General features: G+C 41.6%; 1 protein-coding gene across 1 annotated transcript in view; it reads right to left on the bottom strand.

Moving 5' to 3' along the window:
* DDX49 (DEAD-box helicase 49) overlaps window positions 1–25,321 on the bottom strand; it is a 341,216-nt gene that overhangs the window by 232,592 nt on the left and 83,303 nt on the right. Inside the window, exon 4 of the mRNA XM_044053852.1 lies at window positions 16,683–16,804. Within this exon, the coding sequence (XP_043909787.1) occupies window positions 16,683–16,804 (122 nt within the window). The remainder of the gene's footprint in view (window positions 1–16,682; window positions 16,805–25,321) is intronic.

Here is a 25,321-nt window from a genome sequence, read left to right as displayed (position 1 = left end):
AGTACTTGGGGATTTTAACATAGACTGGAACATCTGCTCTGGTCACTCTCCAGCCACCCATATAAACCTATCTGGGTTCACACAGGTTATATCCTCCCCCACCAGAATAGGTAAACCATCTCACAAAGAAAGCATTCTGGACTGGATACTTATAAACAGTCCAACCCAACTGTATAAAACTGGGACCCTGCCTGATGACCTAAGCAACCACTCTCTTATCTTTATTCTGAGACACAAGGTCACTAACCCCCATCAGCCTACCACAAAAACAGTAAGAAACAATAAGAATTTTATCCCTACAAAATTCCAAGATGAACTTGCATCGTGCAATTGGTCTATCCCAAAATATTTACCCCTAGATGAAGCGGTTGCTCACTTCAATCACAAATTTCTAACTATCCTTAATTCTCACACCCCTGCTCGCTCCATTCGATCCAAAACAAAAATAGCACCATGGCTATCCAAAGATACTAAAGTCAAACTGAAAGATAGAAACAAGGTGTGGGCCCTATGGCGTACCACAAAAGCTCCCCCAGATCAAATCAGGTATCAGCAACTAAGGAATATGACCAAACAGTCCATATTACTTGATAAAAATAACTACTATTATCACATGCAACAGAAAAATCAAGCTAACCCTCAAAAATTTTGGGCAGGCCCTAAACAAACTGCTGCGTCCAGGACATACCTCCACTCCAACCCCTGCAAACTGTACTGATAAACAACCGGATGATGTAGCAAATACCTTTAATAGCTTCTTTACCGAGACCATCCAGTCCCTCGCTAACCAGCTACCCCCAAGCCACTGCAGCTCTAATAACACAACTTCCAGCAGGCAACCTTCCTTTAGCTTTCAACCAGTTGCTACAGCATATATTCGAAATCTAATAACAAAACTAAAACCAACCACCCTAGCTGCCGATTTTCTGCCCTGCTGAATATCTGCAAAAAGCCGCAGATGCAGGAGCATATCCCATTTCCATACTAATCAACCGAACCATAGCAGAAGCTTCTATCCCCAAAATCTGGAAAACTGCCCATGTCATACCACTCCATAAAGGTGGCAGCTCTACCGAACTGTCTAATTTCTGCCCCATAGCCATTTTGTCACCTCTAGCCAAAATCATGGAAAAATGAATTCATAATCAACTGCTACAATACCCGACACAAAACCTCCTAGCCAGCTCTCAGCATGGGTTCAGGCCACATCATAGTACCACCACAGCCCTCCTTGCCTTCTCTGATGTCACAAATAACAATCGCAACAGTAATAAAATATCTTCTGCCCTATTTTTGGACCTCTCCAAAGCTTTTGATATGGTGGATCACCAACTACTAATTTACACACTAAAGACTATGGACTTAGACACTCAAGCTCTGCAATGGTTCCAGTCCTATTTGAACGGCAAACAACAGGCCGTCCTATGGCAAAATAAAATTTCTAACCTCCTACCCAACACCCTGGGGGTTCCCCAGGGCTCTATACTTGGACTGCTCCTATTTTCAACATTTATCAATAACCTCTATACAGTCATCCCAGATGCAAAATGCATCCAATATGCAGATGACTCCACCCTTATCTGCTCTGCTACCTCCCAGTCTGATCTACAAAGACTGTCCCAATCCAACTTCAATACATTCGAAAATTGGCTAACAAATCGTCACCTGACCCTAAACCCAAATAAAACTAAATTACTGCTGTTTACCCCTAATCGAAGATCCACCATACCATCCTTCTCCATAAAATCTAAGAATGGTATCATAATCTCCCCAGATACCTATACAAAGCTACTAGGCGTTACCATAGATAACAATCTCAAATATGACATACATGTTAATCAGGCTGTTAAAACCATCAACAAAAAACTCGGCTCACTCTACAAGACTAAACCTTTCCTAACCCCAACCGCTAAAATAGCCATTGCACGCTCTCACCTTCTTTCAACTCTCCTCTATGCTTCCCCTTTATTCACAAACGTAGGCAAAACAGAACTGAATAAACTGTCTATCTGTTATAATCACATTGCCCGATTCACTACTGGCATGCCATACAAGACACATCACTGTAAAAACCTGAACCACCTAGGATGGTTAGAACCGCCATGCCTATTTCAGTATAATCAACTATTAGTGGCACAAAGTACACAACCAGACTGACAGTACACCTGCACTTAAAAAACTTATCAAACCCTGCAGTAACCCAAGAACACTTCGCTCCTCTAACAGGCTACTAATGCAAACTGTCAAAACCAAAAATTCAGCTGGTGACTCTGTTTGCCAACCATGTCAGCAAAATCTGGAACACCCTCCCTGCCGACATCACCCTAGAACCTACCCTTAGTCAATTCAAAAAAAGTCTTACATTTTATTTTAAATCACACTGGCTATGTCCTTGTTCCAAACCAAACTAATCCTATCACCATGTTTGTGTACTAACTCTTTCAGAAATTAACAGAATTGTGTTTTATAAGCCTTAAACCTTGTGTAAAATAAATCATTTGTGTGATTTTTTTTTCATATAGTACCAGTCGGACCTGTAAACTCCTCTTTATCTAGATTGATGTTATAAAATTGTGTTCACTGTGGAGCTTTTCTCCCCGGGCCTCCACTGAAAATGGACATGTATCCAGTTAGACTATCCTGGTTAACAAATGTAAAATAAAATTAAAAAAAAAAAAAATATATATATATATATATATATATATATAATGTATCTGTATATATACATACATACATTTTTTTTTTGGCTGGTGATAATGGTGATGATTTCTCCTCCTTAACAAGCACAGCAAACAAGATGAACATACTTCAGATCCATAAGAAATTAGTAAAAACTTTGACAATTTTCATAATGATTGTAGTGATAACAGGGAAAAGGCAGAGTTTATAAACCATATCGTTCAGAATTATATAACCTTCAAAAATAACTAGTTACAATCACATACTATAGAAACAATTACCCATTCTCTCTCTCTTTCTCTGCCCAATAAGCCTTCCAGCCAAGGAGCCATCCTAAAAGAATTTTATAGATGCCATCCCAAATGAATTTTATAAACACCTTGACATATGCTTGCTCTTTTACTGAATCTTGCAATATCTATTAAAGCACAGTTGGCATTCAGGCCACTTTTTCATTAGCTAACATAACTAATTCCTAAACCTGGAAAGGATCTTCCTGTACAGAAAATAATTTTCCTATTTCAGTGTTAAAAGTGGACTAGAAAATGTGTATAAAATGTCAGCAATTACATCTTTCATCATCTCCGTAAGCCACTTCATCCAAATCAATCTGGTTTTATTATTTCAAGTAAAAATCTGTATTCTGCTAATACTAACAAGACATTATACTTTGCACCCAAAATAATACAGTGTAAACACAGCCGTAGTTTTTGTCCAGTTGATGTCAATAAGCATATGATACTGCCAGTAGAAACTTTGTTGAGCTCTTATTAAAAGTTCTGGGGATTTTCAAGACGGCTGCACAATGATCAACAGATGTAACCTCAGCTTTCCCAGTGTGAAACTAGAAACTAAGAAAAGGGAGTGCCATTTAAACTTTTAATTTTTATTTTATTTATTTATTTATTTGGGGGGGGGGGCAGGGGTTAAAATTCAGTTACTTGTAAGTATACTACCTGAACATAGGAAACTGAAAGAAAGTCAGCCAGAAAGCATGAAGAAACACACTGTCTGGAAGGATTCTGCGGGTATTCAGAAAAAGCAGTTCAAGCTTCAGCTTTGGTTCAAGAGATGGCTTCCAGTAATTTTGAGGAAAAAAATAATCCAAATGAACACAGAAGTTATTAAAAATAAATGAAACAACAAAATAGTATATAAACTCAAATAACAAAAGGGTGAAAAAACAGAAGCTTTAACAAGCTGCTCAGATGAACTGATAAAACTGCTAAAATCAGAGGCTGAAATGAAAGATTAAAAAAGGCCGAAAAGAGTACGAAACTTCTAAAGAAAAGCAGTTTCAAAAAATAGTACCGATAAAAGTCAGAGCACAGAAAAGAAGAAGTTATGTACTCACCATAACGTTCGATGTATGTAGTCCATCTCGCCTCACATTCTTACCCGTGGGTTCAGAGCCGAATGCCAAACTTTTCTAGCTCAAAGTCTTTCTATTGGCTGGGCTAAGATGGTATCCCATGCTGCACTGCTCTCTATCCCCAGATCTAGTTTGCTGTGAGCACCGACACTCATTCTCCATGCATAACAACACCTAAGGAAAGGAATGAAGGGAACTCTGAACCAGGCCTAACCTCCAGACCCTCCAGGATGGGGGAAGGTGGGGGGGGGTAAGTAAGAATGTGAGGAGAGATGGACTGCATACATTGAACGTTATGGTGAGTACATAACTTCTTGACGTTATGTAGTCCAATCTCGCCTACATTCTTACCCGTGGGACAGTGTCCCCAGCACCTAAATCCTGGGAGGCTCAGTGGAAAATACTCCTGAGCACTGTGGAACCAAAGGAAGACCTGCCCCTAGATACCACATCCAACTTGTAATGAGTAACAAAGGTGTGAGGAGATGCACAAGTAGCCACAGCACAAATATCATCCATAGACAATCTGACCTGAAAGGCTGTAGATGTAGATACAGAACGAATAGAGTGAGACTTCACCTGGAAAGGTAAATCTTTACCCCCTGAGGAATAAATGAAAGAAATACAACTGGAAATCTACCTGGACAACGTGACTTTGGAGACAGGAGACCCAATTCTGTTTTCTGAAAAGGAAACAAACAACTGATCAGATTTTCTGAGGTCTTTCGTTCTGTGCAAATAAAAACGTAATTGTCTGTGCACATCCAATTGATGAAATTTGAATTCTGCCTTGTTTGAAAACCGGGGAAAAAAACACTGGCAATTCAATAGACTGGTTGAGGTTACTGACTGACGCCACTTTGGGAAGAAAAGAGGGGTTCGGTCTGAGAGAAACCCTGTCCTTATGAAAAATCAAATAAGGGGGTTTGATTGATAAAGCTTGAAGCTCCGACGTGCGTCTGGTTGACCTGATGGCTACTAAAAAGACAGTCTTTCAAGTTAAGAATTTTAAATCACAAGAGTCTGCAGGCTCAAAAGGGGGATGAAGTAAGACCCTGTAGAACAAAGTTTAAGTGCTAAGGCATTACAGGTTCTGATACCGGAGGACAAAGTAACAACGTGCCCTTCAGAAAAGCCTTACAGTGTCTATGTGCCATCAGGCTAGGCTCGTCTGCGACATGAAGGGTAGAAATCGTCGCCAATTGGACTTTAATGGTTGTGGCCGCTGAAACCTGGTTAAAGAGCATAGACAAGAACTCCAATACAGATGAAATTGGAGCTGTGTAAGGGTCAATCTTTTTGGCACTTGCCCAGATTGAAAACCTCTTCCATTTGCTGTAATAAATCTTCCTGGTCAAGGGCTTATGAGAGGAAGATAAAATATGAACCACCTCCGGCGAAAAATGAAGAAGCCTAACTAATGATGGAAGTGGAGTAGCCAGGCTGTCAACAGGAGGGTCCGAAGGGAGGGATGGAGCTGCCCTGACATGTGTGTCAGTAAGTCTGGTTGTGGGTCCAGAATCCAAGGAGCGTCCATGAGATAGGAATGGAGAAAGGGGAACCAAATTTGACAAGGCCAGTGTATGGCAATCAGAATCATTCTGCTTCCCAAGGATTGCACTTTCTGAATAACCTTTGACAGCAAGGGGACCGGAGGGCAGGCATATAGTAGACCAGAGGGCTAATCGTGGAGCATCCCTGGGTGACTCCACCTGAGGGGGGATCAACGTGAAGTAGCTGCTGCATTTGGCATTGAGAGGGCTGGCAAAAAGGTCGCAACAAGACTGACCCCACCTGCGGAAGATCTGTTCCACAACTTGACAGTTCAGGGACCACTTGTAAAGCATCAGAATAGTTGTGCTTAGCCTGTCTGCGATCATGTTGGACTTCCCCGGAATGCATGTTGCCACCAGAAAACGTTGGGAAGACACTGCCCACTGCCACACTCGCATGGCCTCTCTGCAAAGGGGGTAAGACTTTGTTCCTCCCTGCTTGTTCAGATACCACACCACTGACATATTGTCTGAGTGGATTGCAATAGTCCCGAGAGGAAGAAAACTCTGAAGTGCTTGCAATGCTAGTAGCACAGCTCTCATCTCCAAGACATTGATATGCAGATGCATCTCGTGCTCTTGCCACATGCCTTGGACTGTCCTGCCTAGATTATGCCCCCCCACCCCATCTGGGAGGCATCCGTGGTCACCGTGGCAACCCGGGGTGCAGGAACAAAGGGCTTTCCCGCATTCAGGTGGTCGGTGCAAAGCCACCAACTGAGATCCTGTTTGCACCTGTCTGTGAGTAGAATAGGGTGAGAAAGTGAAAGACATTGAAGAGACCACTGGGCAACGAGTAGCAACTGAAGGAGCCTCATATGTAACCTTGCCAGAGGGACTAACATAATCGTAGCTGCCATTGTCCAACAGCTGGAGGACCCATTTTGCCTTAGCTCTTCTCAGAGGGAGCAAGGCATGAACTTATTGTTGGGCTCAGATTCTTTCCTGTGGTAGAAATGCCCACGAGGATGGTGTCTATTTCGGAACCTATAAAAGTGACACACTATGAGGGCAACAAGGCAGATTTTTCCTAGTTCACTGTGATGCCCAACTGTTGACATAGGTTGATAGCAGCGTCCCTGGTCTGAAGTAGAAGATGCCTGGTGGTGACAGTAAGGAGCCAGTCATCCAGATATAGAAACACTTGGAATCCCTGACATCTCAGGTGAGCAGTCACCACTGCCATGCATTTGGTAAACACCCTGGGGGCTGTGGTGAGACCAAAGGGCAGGGCTCGAAACTGAAAATGACTGGCTCCCAGCTGGAAGCGTAGGTAACTTCTGGATGCCCTGTCCATCTTTATATGGTAGTAAGCATCATTGAGGTCGATGGAGCACATCCACACTTCTTTTTCCAACAATGGGAGAATAGACTGCAATGTGACCATTCGAAACTTGGACTTTTGCACATGGGTGTTCAATTGACTGAGATCCAGTATGGGTCTCGGGTCCCCTGCCCTTTTCGGCACCAAAACAAATCTGGAGTAAGTCCTTAATCTGATCTGGTCTGAGGGGACATGTTGGATGGCTCCTTTTTCTAGCAGCTTTGAAACTTCTGAAGCTGCATAATCCCTTTGACTGGGTGGAACATCTGGGAATTTCTTGATTGGAGGGGGATTTGACGAGAAGGGAATGACATATCCTCCGGAAATTATTCGTAGAACCCATTGGTCCTGGGTGATGTCTTGCCAGGCCTCCGGGTATAATGAGATTAGACCCCCGACTGGCTCCGGAAACGCACAGTCGGGCCTCCCATCAGGAGCGGCAGTAGGGACAGCCACAAAAGGAATCGCGGTCTCCGGAGTTGCGGGGGCCTCCTCTGCCCCTAGGGCGGCGTCTCCCTGAATAACCACCCCCTCCCCTGCCTCTGGAGGGGGGCTCACCTTGTGCACCAGTAAAAAACCTTGGATTTCCTGAACCACATTTTGCCACCCCTCTGGGCCTTGGGATAAGGCCTAGAGAAGGGAAAAACGGACTCCTACGGCAGACAGAGTCTTTCCCTCCTGCTCGCACCTGGTGAGAGTGTCTTTCACCTTGGTTCCGAACAAAGAAGAACCATCAAAAGGGGTGTCTGTGAATGAAAACTTAAAGGCCTCCGTGAAATGACAAAGGCGCATCCAGGCCTGCCTCCTAAGATCAACTCCTGAGCTTGCTGCCTTACTCGCTCCTTCGGCTGCATAGGAGATTAGACTCATGGAGGAGTTTGCAATGGAATTGAGGGTAGACATCTGAGCATTGACAGTCTGAGCCACCGCCTCAGAAACGTAACCCATGACAGAATCTCCAACTCCTTGAGGAGATCTCTCTGGAGCCGTGTAAAGTGTTTTAAGTAATTCAATCACCGTAAGGTAAGGTCGCTGAAGAAAAAGTACGCTTCCCATACTGGTCCATGGTTCTAGACTCCTTGCTAGGGGGATGGACACTGGAAGAAGTCTCAGCCAATTCCTTCTGAGTGGCAGTTGCCACCACCATGGCATCCACAGGGACTCCCTTGGACAGAAATTCCTTATCAGGAGGAGCAGACAAAAATTTATTGGGTCTCCTGGGGACTGGTTCTACAGAGTCAGAGGTTTCCCACACCCTTCAACAAACCAAATCCAGAAGCTCGTCTAAGGGTGGAGATACCCAGGAGGCGGAGGGCTGAGCACCAAAGGCCTTCAGGAAGACAGAATCCTCCTCGGAGGGGGCTTTGTATGGCCAGTCACCTCTTTGTTTCAAAATCTCTAGGATGTCAGAGAAAGAAACATCCTCAGAGGATGACTTGGGGGACCCCTCAGATTCCTCGAGGTCGTTGTCTGATGCGAGAGACTTATGGGAATGTATGTGCTTCCTCTTGCACGTTTTCTTTCTGGGTGGCTCCTCAGGCAAAAACTCTGAGGGACCCTCAGAAATGTGGGGACCAATGGTGAGGTAACCCTGAGGCCTTGGGGCTCCGCTGTCTAGAGATAGATGGCGATCAGAGACCTGCACCGGTGTAGTAGGGGACAGAATGACCGACCCGTATGATGCCGCTGACGACCTGGCCAGCATGCTCTGCAAGGCCTCGAAGGCTGCCCCCCCCCAGAGTCCGAAGAACGACCAGCCTCCAAAGCTACGACAGGAGTAGAACTTCCCCGCGCTGAAGCACCGAGAGGGAGACTAGGAGCCGAGCGGTGTCCCGACGCCTCTCCCTCGGGTCCGACCGAAGAATCCTGAGTCCTGAATGCGTGGACAGTGCTGACGGGGTCGGAGCTGACATCGGCACCGATAAGCCAGGAGGGGCTGTTGGAACCGACCTAGGGACATTACGCAGAGCCGAGCACTCCGGCTCCGAAAGCTGAGGTGTGCTCGGAGGAGGAAGTATCGAAGCAGGTTGAGGGACCGGCTCCGGAGCCGACTGGGTCGGAGCCGAGAACAATTTTGCCAGAACCGGTGACTGAAGGAGTCTCAGCGCCACTCAATCGACGTCCACAGCTGATAAGGTCCTGGAGGATTTAGAGGATAGAGAAGGAGATAGAGACCTCCTCTCCGAAGGGGACCTGTGAGGAAGGGATACTGGCCTAATGCTAGGCAATCGGCTCCGAACAGGTTCCAAGAAAATTGGAGCTGAAGCAGGTTCCATAACAACGGACACTTCCTGCGCCCCCGAAGACAATGGAGCCGAGGATGTCGAAGCAGACTTTGCTATTTTCTCTGGTGGCTCCGAGGAGACTGATGGAGCCGGAGATCTCTTTTTTGATTTAGAAGATTTAGTCTTAAAGCTGGAAGCACTCTCCAGACCCTCCTCGAAGGAGGGTTTCAGAAGTCCCTTCAAAATCAATTTATTCTTCCTTTCCTGAAGAACCCGCGGACTAAAAGCATGACAGAAGCTACAGGACTCCTGGAGATGAATCGCTCCCAGACAATTTACACAGAGTGTCCAACTGCACCTAGAGCACTTCTTGAAGCCCGAGGGTTTGTGCTCCTTAGTATCTTTGGACATAGTTAACCAACACTAAAAAAGCACCAAGACAATCAATCACTGAATAACGACCAACGGTCAAACAGGCGCAAGGCGGGAAAAAACTACAACACACAAATACCACAAGATCTCTTAGACAGAAACACAAGGGTGAAAGGACTAATACCTCTAATTTAAATGGTAGTTAGACCCGGTAAACTTAAAAGACACAAAGAAAGCAAGGGGACAGACTAGGTCCTCTAACTAAAATGGGCCTAGCCCACTGGAAACAGCTAGTGGGATACCACAGAAAAACGATCCAAGACAAGACAAGAACACACAATAGCTATTAAAATAGCTTTTTGTTTGCAACAAATTTCTCTGATAAGGAAGAAAAAGGGTACTTAGCCACAGCCAAGAGCGAGACCACGTCCGAGCTACACGAGCGGCAAATGAGATCTGGGGATAGAGAGCAGTGCAGCATGGGATACCATCTTAGCCCAGCCAATAGAAAGACTCCGAGCTAGAAAAGTTTGGTCGAGTCGGAGCAGACATCTGGCTCCGAACCCAGGGGTAAGAATGCAGGCGAGATTGGACTACATAACATCCTGAGATTTTCTACTGTACCAGATAAACTGGAAGTATCAGACTGTATGAAAGCACAAATAAGAAACTGGACTGGTGTTCCACAGCACAATTTATTAATTGAAAAGGTACATTGAGTGAATGCTTCAAACATGAACATGAAAAATCAGCCAAGACCTATATTAGTAAATATGCAATAATACCAGTACAAAAAGCTGATCCTGACAAAACTGTGGCAGAAGGGAAAAGTATTAAAAAATAGAGATGACAGAGTATTTTTACAAAATGATTGCTTACTGTACACTGGGCAGAAGAGAAGCAAATTTATCATAGCAATCAGAAAATGTTGCAAGCAATTGTGGGATTCAAGCTGCTGTATCCAGCTGTCCACACAGTATGTTTTCCTGAAGAATCAGAGACATTTGATGCAGAACAGGCAAAAGTGGAAATAAATTTGAAGCAGAACAGGAAAAAGAAAAAAGTTTATCAAAAAGTGAGCCAACAAGCAGAAGGGGACCTTGTTTCTCATTCTTTTGACAGTAAGGTTCATAGACTTGGCCAATGAAACATTTTCTGATGTCCTAAGGAAAATGCTTGAGGGACAAAAAAAAAAAAAAAGGTACAGCATTTTCCAGATATTATTAAAAGCCAATATATGACAGATCAAATGATATGTGAAGAGAGTGAGACCCTTAATTCGGAGATGCACAAAATGAAAAGCATGTTTCTGGATAGAGGTTATAAGAAGAACATGCATGATACAGAGAGCGGAAAGGGATATAACAACACGTTAATAATGTGCAGTCTGAAGCTGCAGTTATTTCCCCACCCAGTGACAATGTTCAAACACGGAATAGGAAATATTTTCCTTTACCACAGACTATACTAGTAACAACAAAGTGGTAAAAAATATTGTTCACAAACATTGGCCACTTTTGCTCACTGATGATTCCACCGCTAGAATTGTAAGTGAGACTCCACATTTTTACATTTCACAATAATGCTAACTTAAAACAGCTTTTATGTAAGGATAAGAGGAAGAAGCACTCTACAGAGAGCAAAAGATTAGGTACTTATGTATGTAGGAAGTGCAAATTTTGTGATGATTTATGTACACAACAAACATTTAACTGTCCCAACACTTTGTTTAAATTTGAACCCAGGTTCTATGCCGATTGTGATACTAGTAATCTGGTGTACTTGGCTACGTGATGCATGCCCATGTTATTACGTGGGCAAAACTACTCAGAGGCTGAAGGAATGTATAAGTAAACATCTATATGAAATACGTAAAAAGAATTAATTGAATGCTTTGGCCAAGCATGCAATGATATTTCCTGAACACCGGTTTTTGTTTAGGGTTTGACAACCAGTGTACAATAATATCAGAGGGGGTGATACCAATAACTTCCTTGAACAACAAGAACTTCATTGGATACTGAGGTTACAAGCACATAAATATCCAGGAATAAATAACAGTATCTCTATTAAGCCTGTACTGAAGGGACGCAGGCTGAGAAAAGTTTGAATTTGTGTTCTGTGTTTTAAATGCTCAACTGATATTCAATTAGCTTTAATCATTATGAGCTGTTGATTGGTTATACTATTGTATTTAAACTGAAGGTTTTTATTTGATTTTATAGGATCTGATGAAGCGTACTTGATACGTGAAAGCACTTGTCCTATTTTATGGTTTATGTCCGTATTAAAAGAGACTTTTTATTGCCGTGGCTGTCCTACTGGTATTTTATCAAACACTGAAATTAGTGAACTAATGGGAGACTAAGCACCAATCACATTTGTGAAATATGGCTTTGCAAGAAAAAGTGGGTGAAAAACTGGAATTTTGACTTTGTTAAACTTATGCCTGAACTGTAAAATATATATCCTATTTTATTAATGTTTAGGGGAGGAAAAGTAACCAAGTAAAAATGTTGTTCTTATTGTATTTGCATAAACATTTCACGACATAAACTACATTCTATATATAGTAAAGTAGTTTTGTGTAATGTGTAGTAAAGGGTATTTTAAATGTTGAAGGAGTCTTTTCAGTGACTGTAGTATGCATTAAACATATTAAAGTAAAACAAGTACTTTTTAGTTTTAAGAAATATAGGCTTTACAGTGCAACAAGAGAAGAAAGGCTAGACAAAAGCAATGCTAATGTGCTGTGATCTTGGGCTGCTGTCTATGTGAAGATGGCCATGTCTGATGGGTCTTCATCATCTTTAGGTATTACAGCCACTACAGCTTTCTTCTGATATATTGGTACAAAATCTTCCAAATCTTTATCACTTTCTTCCCTCCTAAATTCCAAACTTCACAGGAATACTATCTACTAGATACTTTCCTGCAAATTGATTATATATCACCATTTTATCTCATCTCTATCTTAACTGTTAAATGTTGAACCTCAACTACCTACACCCTGACATAATTAGGTCTTCCATAAATACTTCCATTTGTACTTTTTTTGATTTTCACATTTCTCTGCTTCATACAAATTTTTGTAACATTTCCAAAATGCCTCCAATACCTCTAAAGGATCTCTAGTTATTTTTCTTGTTACAGGGTCCATAAGTTTGATGACTCATTTTACTTTCAAAATTCAAACAAACTGGGAAAAAAACACCAAAACAAAAACAGAAGTTACAAATGGCAGACCACAGGCTGTAATTCCACAAATAATTTGTTTTATTGGTCCACAAGTGTAAGTGCTTTTGTTACGATCACATTACATAAGGAACTTCATCAGATACAAGCATTTCATCCTCTGATTTTTGCAGTTTTATCAGTTCATCTGAATAGGTAGCTATAACGTTCTTCTATTTTTTCCAGCTTTTTATTTTGAGTTGATACAATCATTCAATGTTTCAACCACCTCTGAATACATTTGATTTATTTTTTCCTCTAGACTACCATTTCTTGTACCAAGGTTGAAGCTTGAACTATTTTTTTGCTGAACAGCTGCAGGATTCTTCCTGGTCAGTGTTCTCTTTCCACCTTTTCTAGTTGATTTTCTTTCGGGTTCTCCAAATTTCTTCTTTGCAGGCATCCAGACAGCGCTCCCACTAGCCAGTAATAGAGCTTTACTCAAGCTGGCAAAATTACTAGCTCTTACTTCAGTTTATTCATACTAGGAGAGTTTAAATTAAGCTGATCACTGTACAGTCATCTTAGATGTCCCAGACCCATTTCAATTTTAAATGCCACGATTATGAAGTGATTTATGTCTATACAAGCTAAAAGAATGGTAAAAGTGTTGCAAAAATTAATAGATATGGATCAATGTGGTTTTGTGGAGGAGAGGCAAACATTTGATATTAATCAATGATCATCCAGAGGGAAACAGAATGTAAGAAAATACAGCTGTTATTGGATCTTGATGGAGAGAAAGCATTCGACAGTGTAAGCTGGAATTTTATGAGTACAGAATCATTTGTATTCCCTGACAAGATAAGGTTAATTAGGAGGCTATACAAAGGACCAGAGGCAATAATTCAATTGGAAGAGTTCCTCTCCGAAGTTGTGTTTGAATAGAGGAATCAGACAAGGGTGCCCTCTTACCCCTTTATTTGCTTAATATTTAGAGCCATTATCAAGGAAAATAAGGGACTCAGAAATGTAAGGATATAATTTATATGTTAATTAACAAATGCTGGCTTTATTTCCAAATATTATTTTGTACCTGATAAATCAAAAAAAAGATGTCTTAATGGGTCTATATTACGTGATTGAATGCTTAGGTGAATGAATACCTAAACATCAACCACATAATATCAAACCCCACAACAGCAAACATCGCCAGGAAAAGGAACAGTCGGCCACCAAAAAAAAAAGTTTACAGCCAAAACTAAGTGGGGGGCTTTGCTCCCCCCAAGTAAATATACCAACTCCAAGATCGCTCTACAGTGGAGGAAATGACAAAGCACAGTGAACGGCCAATTTGACAGTTTGCTCTTTTTTGCCTTTGATATTATATGGTCAATGTTTAGGTGTTCGCTCACCTAAGCAATCGACCATGTAATATAGACCCTGTCTTAATGTTGTGGAACATTTGCAGACAATTTCAAGTCTTTTCAGGAGATAAAATTACTGAAGATAAAACAAAGGGTATAGCTATAAATTACATACCCAGACAAATTGGTTCAGCAATACCCATATTTAAGGGGATATAGTTAGATGAGGTATACAGCAGTATGGATTAAAAGCTTCAGTTATGGCAGCTAAGGATATGTGGGAAAAGAGTAAACAAAAGATAATATAAGAACCGAGAAACGAGAAACTGGAAGCCTTTGTTTATAGATATGGATAGCAAAATACGAGCAATCAAAATGCTCTTAGTCCCTTTCATTTTATATACAGGTCAGGCATACTTTTTATTAGTGAGAAGAGAAGTTGTGGACAATTAATAAACAGTTGAAGAAATTTACTTGGGAAGGGTAAAAGAGCAAGAGTTAAGTGGAATAAGTTAATACTTAAAATCGGGTAATCCCAAACCACCTTGTTCTATTGGAAGGGACATTTCCATTCTATACATTTAAGGCTCATATACACAACATAAGTAGAAGGTTATAGTTCAAACTGGAAAGGGATGATAACATGGGGGGGGGTTCAAAAAATAAACAGGGAGTGGGAATTTGGATGCAGATCCTTAAGGGGAATAATGACAACTATGCAGAATATTCTATTCATAAATTTTCAAAAAGCATTCTATGAACTAAGTCAACAAGAGAATGTAGAAAAGAGATTGACAATCGGGATGACTGCAAGCAGGGGTACAGAAGATAGGTGAAAGGGTCCATCTGTCTTCCACCATTGTTCATGCATACAGCAGGGACTTAGCTAGAGAGAAGGCCCCTCATGACATGGGAAGCTGCTGCTAGGCAGACGTGGGTGTGGCCTCCCACTCTGGTGATGGTAGCATCTGCTGGTGCATTAAGGGAGCAAGTATTTGCATGTAAGAGGGCATAGGTGGTTAATACTGTGGCTCAACTGCTAGTCACCACCAGGGTATGGTTGGGCCAGAAAATAAAAAAGCTCTCCCTGCCAAAATGCTGGCAAGATCATAAAGAACCTTCATGGCTGTCCAGAAACAGGCCCCTCTTGGAAAGTGTAAAGTCTGATCGAGGAGGTTTCAAAGTCTGCAGACAAGGAAACAAAAATCACAAAAAAAGGCATTTTAACAGTTTTCTTAAGCCAGCATCAAGGGGATGGGGATTCCTTTATATTTATTTCTTTGATTTTTTTTTTTTAATAATTTTTCTGTATTTTGCTATTTTAACTTATTCTATCAGCGTTTTTGTTTAACTGTTGTTAAATGATCCAATTAAAAATATAAAAATGTCTCTATAAGAAAATGATTTACATAAAAGGGAGTTGAAAGCTGAGGTTCTGATTTAATCAGAGAGTGAGAATTTTGAAAGGAAGAGTTTGTCAGGGGTTGTTACTGTGGTCAATGAAAGCCAATCTAGAGGAACCGAGCTTCTGTTGAACTCCAAAAATCACTGCTTTGGTATTACAGGAGATAAGGATTACTTTTTGCTTATAAGCCGAAAAGTTAAAAGATTTATGGTCTTCCGGATGTTGGGACTTTATGGTTAAGGGAGTGGAGTCTGACCCCTTTATAATCATGTTATCAGCATATAGCTATTTGCACAGATCCAAATGGATTTCCTGTATATGGAGACGAGAAGAGAAGATGGGATAAAAAGAACCTTGACAAATTCCACTAGAAACAGTGGCTGATTTTTATGTCTTTGATCCAGCTTTCATTGCAAAGCTGCAACTGGAGACAAAGTTTTGAAACTGCTGTGATGTTTTAGGGATTAATCCACTTTGAATAAGGAGATATGAAGGAGATGGCAAATCAACTAGAGCAAAAGCTTTAGTGAGATCGGTGAAAACTACACCCGTTAGGCGATCTTTATCTATATGTGTTACAATGTCACCCAGTAAGTTCTAGAGGAATGCAGCTGTACTGCAGCCACACCAAAGGGCATGATGGTTTATAAATAAGGAGTCCATGTGATTTTATATATTTAGCTAGGTGCATATAGACTAGTTTTTCCAGTAAATTTCCTGTAGCCGAGTATGGACTTTGGTCTGTAATGCCACCCCCCCATGTACAGACTAACGGAATCAAAACACAGGACTACAGAATTAAGAGTGTATATCGTTAATACTACGTAGGAAGATGCCAAACAGTAGACCACCATTTCAAGATGACTATAGGGCCATGGAAAGTACAGTCTGAGGCAGCAAAATGTAAACCATCAGACAAGTTCAAAGTTAGGACAGAGCAAGGAAAGGTCAGGACAAGAGTAGTAAAGGACAGCTGACTGAAGGCTAGCTGCAACACTTGGCTGGACTCAATGCGGGCCAACTGTAACACATGGTTTGACACAACAGACCAGTAAATAACATAACATATCTATCTATGCATTTCCACAGCTACCCACTGACAGTCAATCGCAGAGCAGACACTGGAATAAGAATTCACAATAAATTTAGGACACAATAGTTAAACATAGAACAAATTAATTAAAATGAACAACCAAAATGTTTCATCTTACCAAAAATTTAATTTTCTTGAGACTGAAGGTACTTGAACTTTTAATGTGATCAGCCAGTCGTCCTGGAGTTGCTATTACTACATGGGGTTTCCTGGAAAGTTCTAATGCTTGTTCAACCATATCTGTAATTACAAAGAGACAACTGGAAAAATGCAGTACTAATGTCCTTAAGAGTTTATGTATTCTGGCGATGACCAGACAGGATTCCTGACATACATAGTTTAACATGTTTCATCACCCCCTACAATTTTCTGTTTTAGTGTGAAAAGTTGACTCTTAAAACCCCAACCCCTCAATCACGTAACCCACCGTCATGTATCCCCAGATGCTAATACCACAGATGCTAATACCAGGTAAACCAAATATTACCTCTTGCCAAAGAGCTGCTGGATGAAAGACATTTTAAAGGCTTAAACTGTATGCCCAGTATGACATTTAAAGAAAATCACATTGGTTCAATGATATTTTTGGTCAAGACAGTACAGTTGTGTAAGCTGTACATACCATAAGAGTAGATGTTCAATTAAATCACTGCTGCAGTAGCCTTATCTCTATTGGTTATATCCTGCCAAAGATATAACCGCCATTAGTCTTCCAAAGCTTTGTCTCCCTCCACACATTCACCCAGGCTGCCATTTCCTACAACTCCTCAGGGAGAAAACAGCAACTTGGCTGCCAAAAACCTTCAGGACTTTCTCGCCAACTGAAAACATGGCGGCTAATGGCAGAAACACAACTTTTATCACAGAAAAACAATATTAACCAATGTTTTTACATTATGTGTAATTTGGTATAACTATTCAAACTGTATGTTTTTTGTATTACTTTTAAAGATTGTAAAATGATTGTTCTTAAAAGTTTTGTAATACTTTGGAGCTTTTCACCCCAGGTCTCTGCTGAAAACAGGCTCTTACCCAGTCAGACTTTTCCAGTAATCAAATGTCAATAAATACATACATTTAGGGGGATGGAAGGTGTAGCTAATGCAGACTGATTTAACTGAACATCTACTGTTATGGGAAGTGCAACTTACAAAACTGTATTATGTTAATCGTACATCACTTAGTTATACAAGTAGATTACCACAGCTTACACATGTTGGGAGTAGCAATGAGTGAAATCCGGAGGTCCCTTAAGAAAGGTCCTAGCAAAACCTGTTCTGGACCTGGAAAGGGAATTCAATTTGTAGCAGTTTGTGAAAGTACGTAGAGAGGACCAAGCAGCTGCCTCTAGTATGCTTCTAATGTCCACTCCTTTCCAATATGCCTTTGTATGACAAACAAAGCTTTTGAACAATGTGCCTTAACCCTGCCTTAAACTGTTTTCCATCTATCCATCCATCCACATATGGTGGAAATAAAGATCTACGAAAGGATATCCTATCTGGAAACAGTCTGCTTTGACAAGGGTTATCCTTTCTTGCTCCTGTTCCCACAGTTGCCCATGTACATTCAGGAGCATGTAGTATCTTTTTATTTATTTTACACTTGTTTACCGAGAAAGTCCAACTGGACAGAGGTCCTTTTTCAGCGGAGGCCTGGGGAGAAAAGCTCCAAAAGTAACAAATACATACAACAGAAAAACAAATACAGCCAAGTGAGAAGCAAATACATACAGGATAGTGGTTTCAGACTCAATAAGTAGAGCAACAGTAATCTGCATAAAAAATGCTTGTTTACATTTAGTGGCTATATCCAAATGATTACGTACAGTTAAAGTGACACTACCATTAGTGGTAGATCATGCTAGCAGAGTAAGAGTAATGATAACAGAGTGGAAAGGAGGAATAGGTTATCCAAGGGAGTTGCAGGTGCAGAGCCAGGTCTTAGTAAGGTGTGTTTTTTAGAAGTTTTTTTTAAAGTGGTGTGGAGGAGTTAGTTACTAGTGAGTTAGGTAGATTATTCCAGTGTTTGGAGATGTAATTAGAAAAAAATGATTAATCTGCTGAATTGTTATCTTTGGTGGTGTGTAGAAGTAGTTTGTTGCTGGAGCGAAGGGGTCTTAAGGAGGAATATGGCTATTTTTCTCCCAGATTTTTTCATTCAGGGAAGAATACAGGGAAATGATGGCTTTATTCAACAAACTCTAAAACTGCTTTTAGCATGAAAGACAGATTTGTTCTTACAGTACCCCCATCTCTATGGAATACCACATAGGGTTCACCCACCATAAGAGCTTGCAACTCATACTCTTTCTTGCAGATGTCAGAGTAATAAGTAACAGTCTTCCAAGTTATGACCCAGAAATCAGCATATGAGCTGGTTCAAAGGGAGACGGAGTTAACTTTTCCAGCACAAAGGTAAGATCCCAAGAAGCAGCTCCCAGTTTCCTAGATGCTCTTGCATGCAAAACCCTTTCAAGAACTGGTCGACCAGGGACAGGAAGAAAGACGAGGATCCATGGGCACATGTGCTAAAATGACTAAGAGACGAACCTTGATAGAGAAATAAGACAAGCCAGAATTAGTAACTCACAAATACTGTAAAACCAGAGGCACTGAAACCCTGAAAAGAACCTGGTTGTTAGCTGGGTACGAACTAGCAAATCTCTACTATTTACTAATATAACAGCACATTTATATGCTTCTTTCAATACTTGCTACATGTCCTCAGAAAGGTGCCTTAAAAGAATCAAAATTGAATCATCTAGGCAGTCACTTGTTGTTTCAGACTGGGATGTAGCAAACATTCCCCATTCTGTTCGAGTAGATCCAGTCTGTGAGGAAGCTTGTGTTAACTTGCCTTTGGCCAATTCTGTAAGGGAGAACCACTGTTGCCTGAGCCAGAAGGGAGTCATAGTGATCTCAGGAGGGTCCTTCCGATTCTTCAAAATGACAACGGCATCAGCAGAAAGAGTGGAAATGCATATATGACCATTTCTGTCCAAGGAAGCAAAATAAATAAATACATGCATACATACATAAAACCTCCTTTTTCCTGTTGCTTTACATGTTTTGAGGAGGCAAACAGATCTACTTGAGGTGCTCCCCACAACCAGATCAATTCTTAAAAGACCACTTCATTGAATTCCCTATGTGTGGGGGTCTGGACCTCTTGTCTGCCACAATATTTTGCTCTGATGGAATGTAGGAAGCTTGGAGGGTTAAAACGTGCTGAATCACATGCGACTTCCCAAACTACCAAAGCCAGCAGGCACAGTGGGTAAAGACCTGGAGCTCCCTTTTTTGTTTACAGACAACGCAAAAATGATGTTGTACACAAACACCTGCACAGGTTCTGGAGACTACAGGTGGAAAAAAAATTCTATAACATGGAAGGATCGCAGCTAACATCTCTTACATATTTATGTGCTTTAGCCTATCTCATTTGTTCTAAAGACCCTTCACTGTTACTCTCGGATACAGCTACCCACACAAAATCTGATGCATCTGTTCTCACAGGCTGAGTAGGACATGTAAAAAAGAATGATAGACCTGGATTCAGGGAAATCTAGTCTGTCCAAAGAATTTTTCACTTTACAAAGCCCAAAACTGGAATCTTAAAGTCCAATGGGCAAGAATGCCAAGTACAAACAATTTTTAAGAACCACTGAATTTTTCTTGTGTGTAACCTGCCCAGAGGAATCATGAGAATCATAGAAGCTACAAGTCACAATATCCTGAGAAATTTTTCTGCAGGGGTCTGAGACAGATGGGATACATTCAGGAAACTTTCAGATACAGGTACTCCTTCACTTGAGTAAGAAATGCTTTTTACACAGAGTCAGGAAGGCATCCTAAAAGCATAAACCTGTGAAAGGGTTCCAAAAAGGTTTTTTGATTGTAGAGCTTAAAAACTACGTATGTAAGGAGATTTTTTACCCACGTAAGGGACTCCTGACCCCTGAAAAAGACACTGCCATGATAAGGAAGTTGTCTAAATTGCATAATATGTGGATGCTCTACATTCTGCAATGGGGTCATCACCACAGTTACACACTCTGTATACACCCCTAAAGCAGTAGATGAACCAAAGGGCAATACAGAGAACTAATATTGAAACACACATACACAAACCTTAGAAACAGTCTGACATCTGTGGCAATGGTAATGTGATAATCTTTCAAGTCTAGAGTTACCAAAAAATTCAAATGAGGAATGAGATGCAACAGATATTACAGTGTCAACATCTGGAACTTTGAAACCTTTAGAAAACAGGTTGAGAAGGGATATGATGAGCACGGTTCTCCATGATGCTTCCTCCTTTGGAACCACCAGAAAATTCTAGGGGAACTGGTTCTATGACCCTAGGTCAGAATTTGACTGATAACTGGATGAAACAGGGAAGTCTGATTTGAAGGATAAGAGGGAATTCCTTGAAAAGGAGGTTGGCTTCCCCAATGACACATGTGGGCTTCCTGTACTATTCCTATAACCCATTAATCTGTGACAATCACTTGCCACAGTGCAAAATGAAGGACCAGGCTCTGGGACAGATTTAAAAGAATGGCAGAGAAGGAAGGGAGTGGACAGGAAGAATTCTGCCAACAGGTCCAGGTCCTTCTTTCTGAAATGTTCTCCTTTCCTAACACTTTTTCTTAAAACTATGCTTGCCAGAAGTCTGAATTTGCTTATTTTGCTTTTTGAAAAAGGGAGAGGAGGATTCTCAAGTCTTTCAAAAGGAGGGCTGAATGAGTTTTCCTCTTTCATCAAATGGTAGGAGTGCCTGGATCATATACGGCCATTTTACCCACAGAAGAATAAGATTTCAAATTTAACATCTTCAAAAAAGTCTCTGAATAAGAAACCAAGCAAAACGCCTCGTGAAAGTAACAGTAGTCGCTACCCTGTCACAATAAAGTACAGTTTTGTACCTACCATAAATGTAGATGTTCGAAGATCCACATTGCTGCAGTCCTTACATATGGGTAGTCCGCTGTCCTCGGTCGGCCCGAATACCAAAGTATTAGGCTGACGTCGGTCATGGGCGCTTAGATCTGACATCAGAGCGTCAGGGTATAAAAGCGCATGACCGACGTCATATCCTCAGTCTTTTCTTGCCCCAGATGTCAGAAGGCCCTAAAAAGAAAGGCCACAGCCCAAAAACAGGATACCTCCCAAAAACATGCCCAACAACAACCATCACCCAAACCATATAACCATGTCAAACTACAGAGGGAAAGGAGGGTAAATTGGACTGCAGCAATGTGGATCTTGAACATCTACATTTATGGTAGGTACAAAACTGTACTATGTTCTTCATCTCACATTGCTGCAGTCCTTACATATGGGTAGAATCCCAAAGCAGAGGTAAAGGGAGGATGGCAAAATCATAAAGCATTAGGGGCTGCTAAAATGCCCTGTAATATTGCAGTGGCAAATCCAGCCCTAGACTTAGAATAAAGAGGAAGGTGGTAATGCTTGGAAAAAGTATGTACTGAACTCCAAGTGGCTGCTTCCAAAATATCTTTGTAGCTACCCCTTAGAAAGGCAGTAGAAGTGGCAGTAGCTCTAGTGGAATGAGGTCTGATTCCAGCCGGAATCTCCTTACCATGATGGGAATAACAGAAAGAAATACAAAACCCAATCCATTTAGAAATAGTTTGTTTTGAAACAGGTTTTCCCTGAGAACCCAAGGCAAAAGAAACAAACAACTGCTGAGACTGCCTGAACCCCTTGGTTCTGCTCAAATAATAACGTAACTGCCTGTGAATATCCAAAGTATGCAAAATCTTCTCCCCTTTATTTTGGGGTTTGCATAAAAAGTAGGCAAATGAATAGTTTGGTTCAAGGCCACACTAGAAACCACTTTAGGCATAAAGGAAGGATTAGTACGCAAAGATACCCTATCCTTATGAAAAATAAGGAAAGGTTCCACTGCCATAAGGGCCTGTAATTCAGAAACCCTTCTTGCAGAGGTAATGGCCAACAAAAAAGCAGTCTTCCATGATAAATACTTTAACTCGGCAGTAGCTGCAGGCTCAAAAGGTTGTAGAGTAAGCTTTTCCAACACAAAATTGAGATCCCAAGCAGGAGTAGGAGCTCTCGTGGGGGTCTTATGTTCTTTGCCCTCTAAGAAATTGCTTAAACAAAGGATGTGAAAATAAAGGAGGGTCACAGTCATAGTGAGCAGAAATGGCTGCAGCATGAACCTTTATCGAGGAGAAAGACAAACCCTTGTCCAATAACTCAGTAAGATATTGAAGAGAAACACTTAAATCAGGCTTGGAAACATCAAAGTCCTTCGCTTTGCTCCAAAGAAAAAATCTCCTCCATTTATCAGCGTAAACTTTCCTTGTACTAGGCCTTCTGGCCTCCAAAATAACATTCAAAACTTGTTGTGGAAGCTGAGACCCTCCAGGGTCTAAAACAGAATATGCCAGGCTGTGAGATGCAGAGACTGAATCTTGACATTGAGGAAGTGATTGCCCTCCTGAGACAAAAGATGCGGAATCAAAGGCAGAGGCCATGGAGGCTGCCGTACCAAACTCCTCAGTAGTGGATACCAGTGCTGTCGAGGCCAATCCGGTGCTATCAGAATCATGGATGGCTTGTCTATTCTGGCCTTCAGGAGTACCTTGGGAATGAGAGGCAGAGGTGGAAAGGCATAGACATGAAGATTGCTCCAACTGAATGATAGAGCATCCACCTTCCAAGCTGTGGGATGAAACATTTTTGTGCAAAACTTTGGCAACTGGTAATTTAGTGGAGAAGCGAACAGATCTATGTCTGGAGTCCCCCATAACACTGTCAACTTTTGAAACACATGAGGATCCAGTTTCCACTCGTGAGGATCCACAATTTGTCTGCTCAACACATCCGCTAAGGAGTTCTGTGCTCCTGGTAGAAACCTTGCCTGAAGATTGAGGTGTAAACTGAGAGCAGTCTCCCACAAAATCATCGCTTGCCTGCAAAGAGGGTACGAATGGGCTCGCCCTTGCTTGTTGATGTACCACATGACAGTAGTGTTGTCTGTTTGAATCAACACCTGTCCTGGGTGAAGTAAATCCTTGAAAGCCATCAATGCAATTTGGACTGCTAACATCTCCTTCAAGTTGATATGCAAATGTTGAAGTCTGACAGGCCACGTGTCTTGCACCCATTTTCCATTGAGGTGTGCTCCCCAAGCCTTGTCCGAGGCATCTGTCGTTAAAATCTGACTCGCCTCTGGTCGGGTCACAGAGAGTCCCTTGTTTAGGTGACATTCCTGAGCCCACCACAAAAATTCTTTCTGAATGCAAGGTATTATCCGAATGACAGTGTCTAGATCTTGGCAGTGCTGTGTCCATACATTTTGAGATACCATTGAAGCTTCCTCATATGCAGTTTGGCATTGGGAAGCACCAGAATACAAGATGCCATGAACCCCAAGGCTTGAAGGACTGTCCTTGCAGTCAGCCTGGACTGTAGAGACATTTGATGGAAATAAAGAGAAAGGCTGCTTTGTTTGTCCGGGGTCAAAAGGCCATCTGGGAAGCTGTATTCAGTCTCACACCCAGAAAGCACATGTCCTGAGAGGGTACTAGACTGGACTTTGTTTCGTTCACAGAATACCCTAGGCATCTTAACACTACCATCACATACTGTAGATGATGCAGAAGTTCGTCTTTGTGTTGTGCAATAATCAGGCAATCGTCCAAATAAGGATAAATCTGTATTCCTCTTAACCTGAAAAAGGCTATCACTGGAGCCAGAACCTTTGTGAACACTCTGGGCGCAGTAGATAAGCCAAAGGGCAATGCAGAGAACTGATAATGTAAATTTCCAGCCAAAACGCAGGTACCTCCTGCAACTGGGCCTGATAGGAACATGAAGATAAGCCTCTTTGAGATCCAGAGTTACCATCCAGTGATCTTTTCCCAACAGAGGTAAAAGCTGTTGTAATGTCAGCATTTTGAACTTTGGAATGTCCAGATAAGTGTTGAGGATAGATAAATCCAAAATTGGTCTCCACATGTTCCCTTTCTTTGGCACTAGAAACAGGCGAGAATAAAATCCTAGTCCCACTTCTGACAGAGGAACTGGCTGTATAGCTCCTATTTGAAGAAGTAAAGAAATCTGCTTGTGAGCCTCTATCCTTTGCCGAGGAGGAGCGTCTGGCATGCCTTTGAAAGGAGGCAATGTATGGAAATAGAACTTGTAGCCTCGGTTTATAATGTCCAATACCCATTTGTCCTGGGTGACTAAAAGCCAGTTTTGCTTGAAGAGTGCTAACTTTCCTCCCAAAGGAGCTGCCAGGAAGAAGAATCTGGCAGCTGAAAATGCAGGTCATTGGGCCTGTTTACGAAAGGACTGGCCCCTGCCCTCACCTGCAGATTGTGCAGGTGAACTCCAAGTTCTAGGCCTGAATGTACTTTGAGCTCTGCCCTGCCACGTCTAGATCTACCGCTAGACTGAGAATTAGAAGAAGGGTAGGGTCCACCCCTTAGTAGGCCAATTTCTACTAAACTTTGGAGGTTGCACCTGCAAAAATCTTTAACAGTCTGCATGGACTTAGCCTTGTCTTCCATTTTCTTCAAAACCAACTCCACAGGGGGACCAAACAAAACTTCAGACTGTAAAGGGGCATCCAGAATTCTAGATTTAACATGCTCAGACAAATTCTGATCCTTAAGCCAGGCGTGCCTACGAAGAACTGAACCAGTGGCAGCCACCCTAGAAGAGGCCTGTACAGCATCAAAACCACACTGCAAAGAATGCT

Source organism: Protopterus annectens, chromosome 13.part0, assembly GCF_019279795.1.
Source record: "Protopterus annectens isolate FY-2018-M chromosome 13.part0, PAN1.0, whole genome shotgun sequence".
In the NCBI taxonomy this organism is placed as follows: domain Eukaryota; kingdom Metazoa; phylum Chordata; order Ceratodontiformes; family Protopteridae; genus Protopterus; species Protopterus annectens.
The sequence above is the reverse complement of the archived record's forward strand: the minus strand, read 5'-3'. Positions and strand labels throughout refer to the sequence as shown.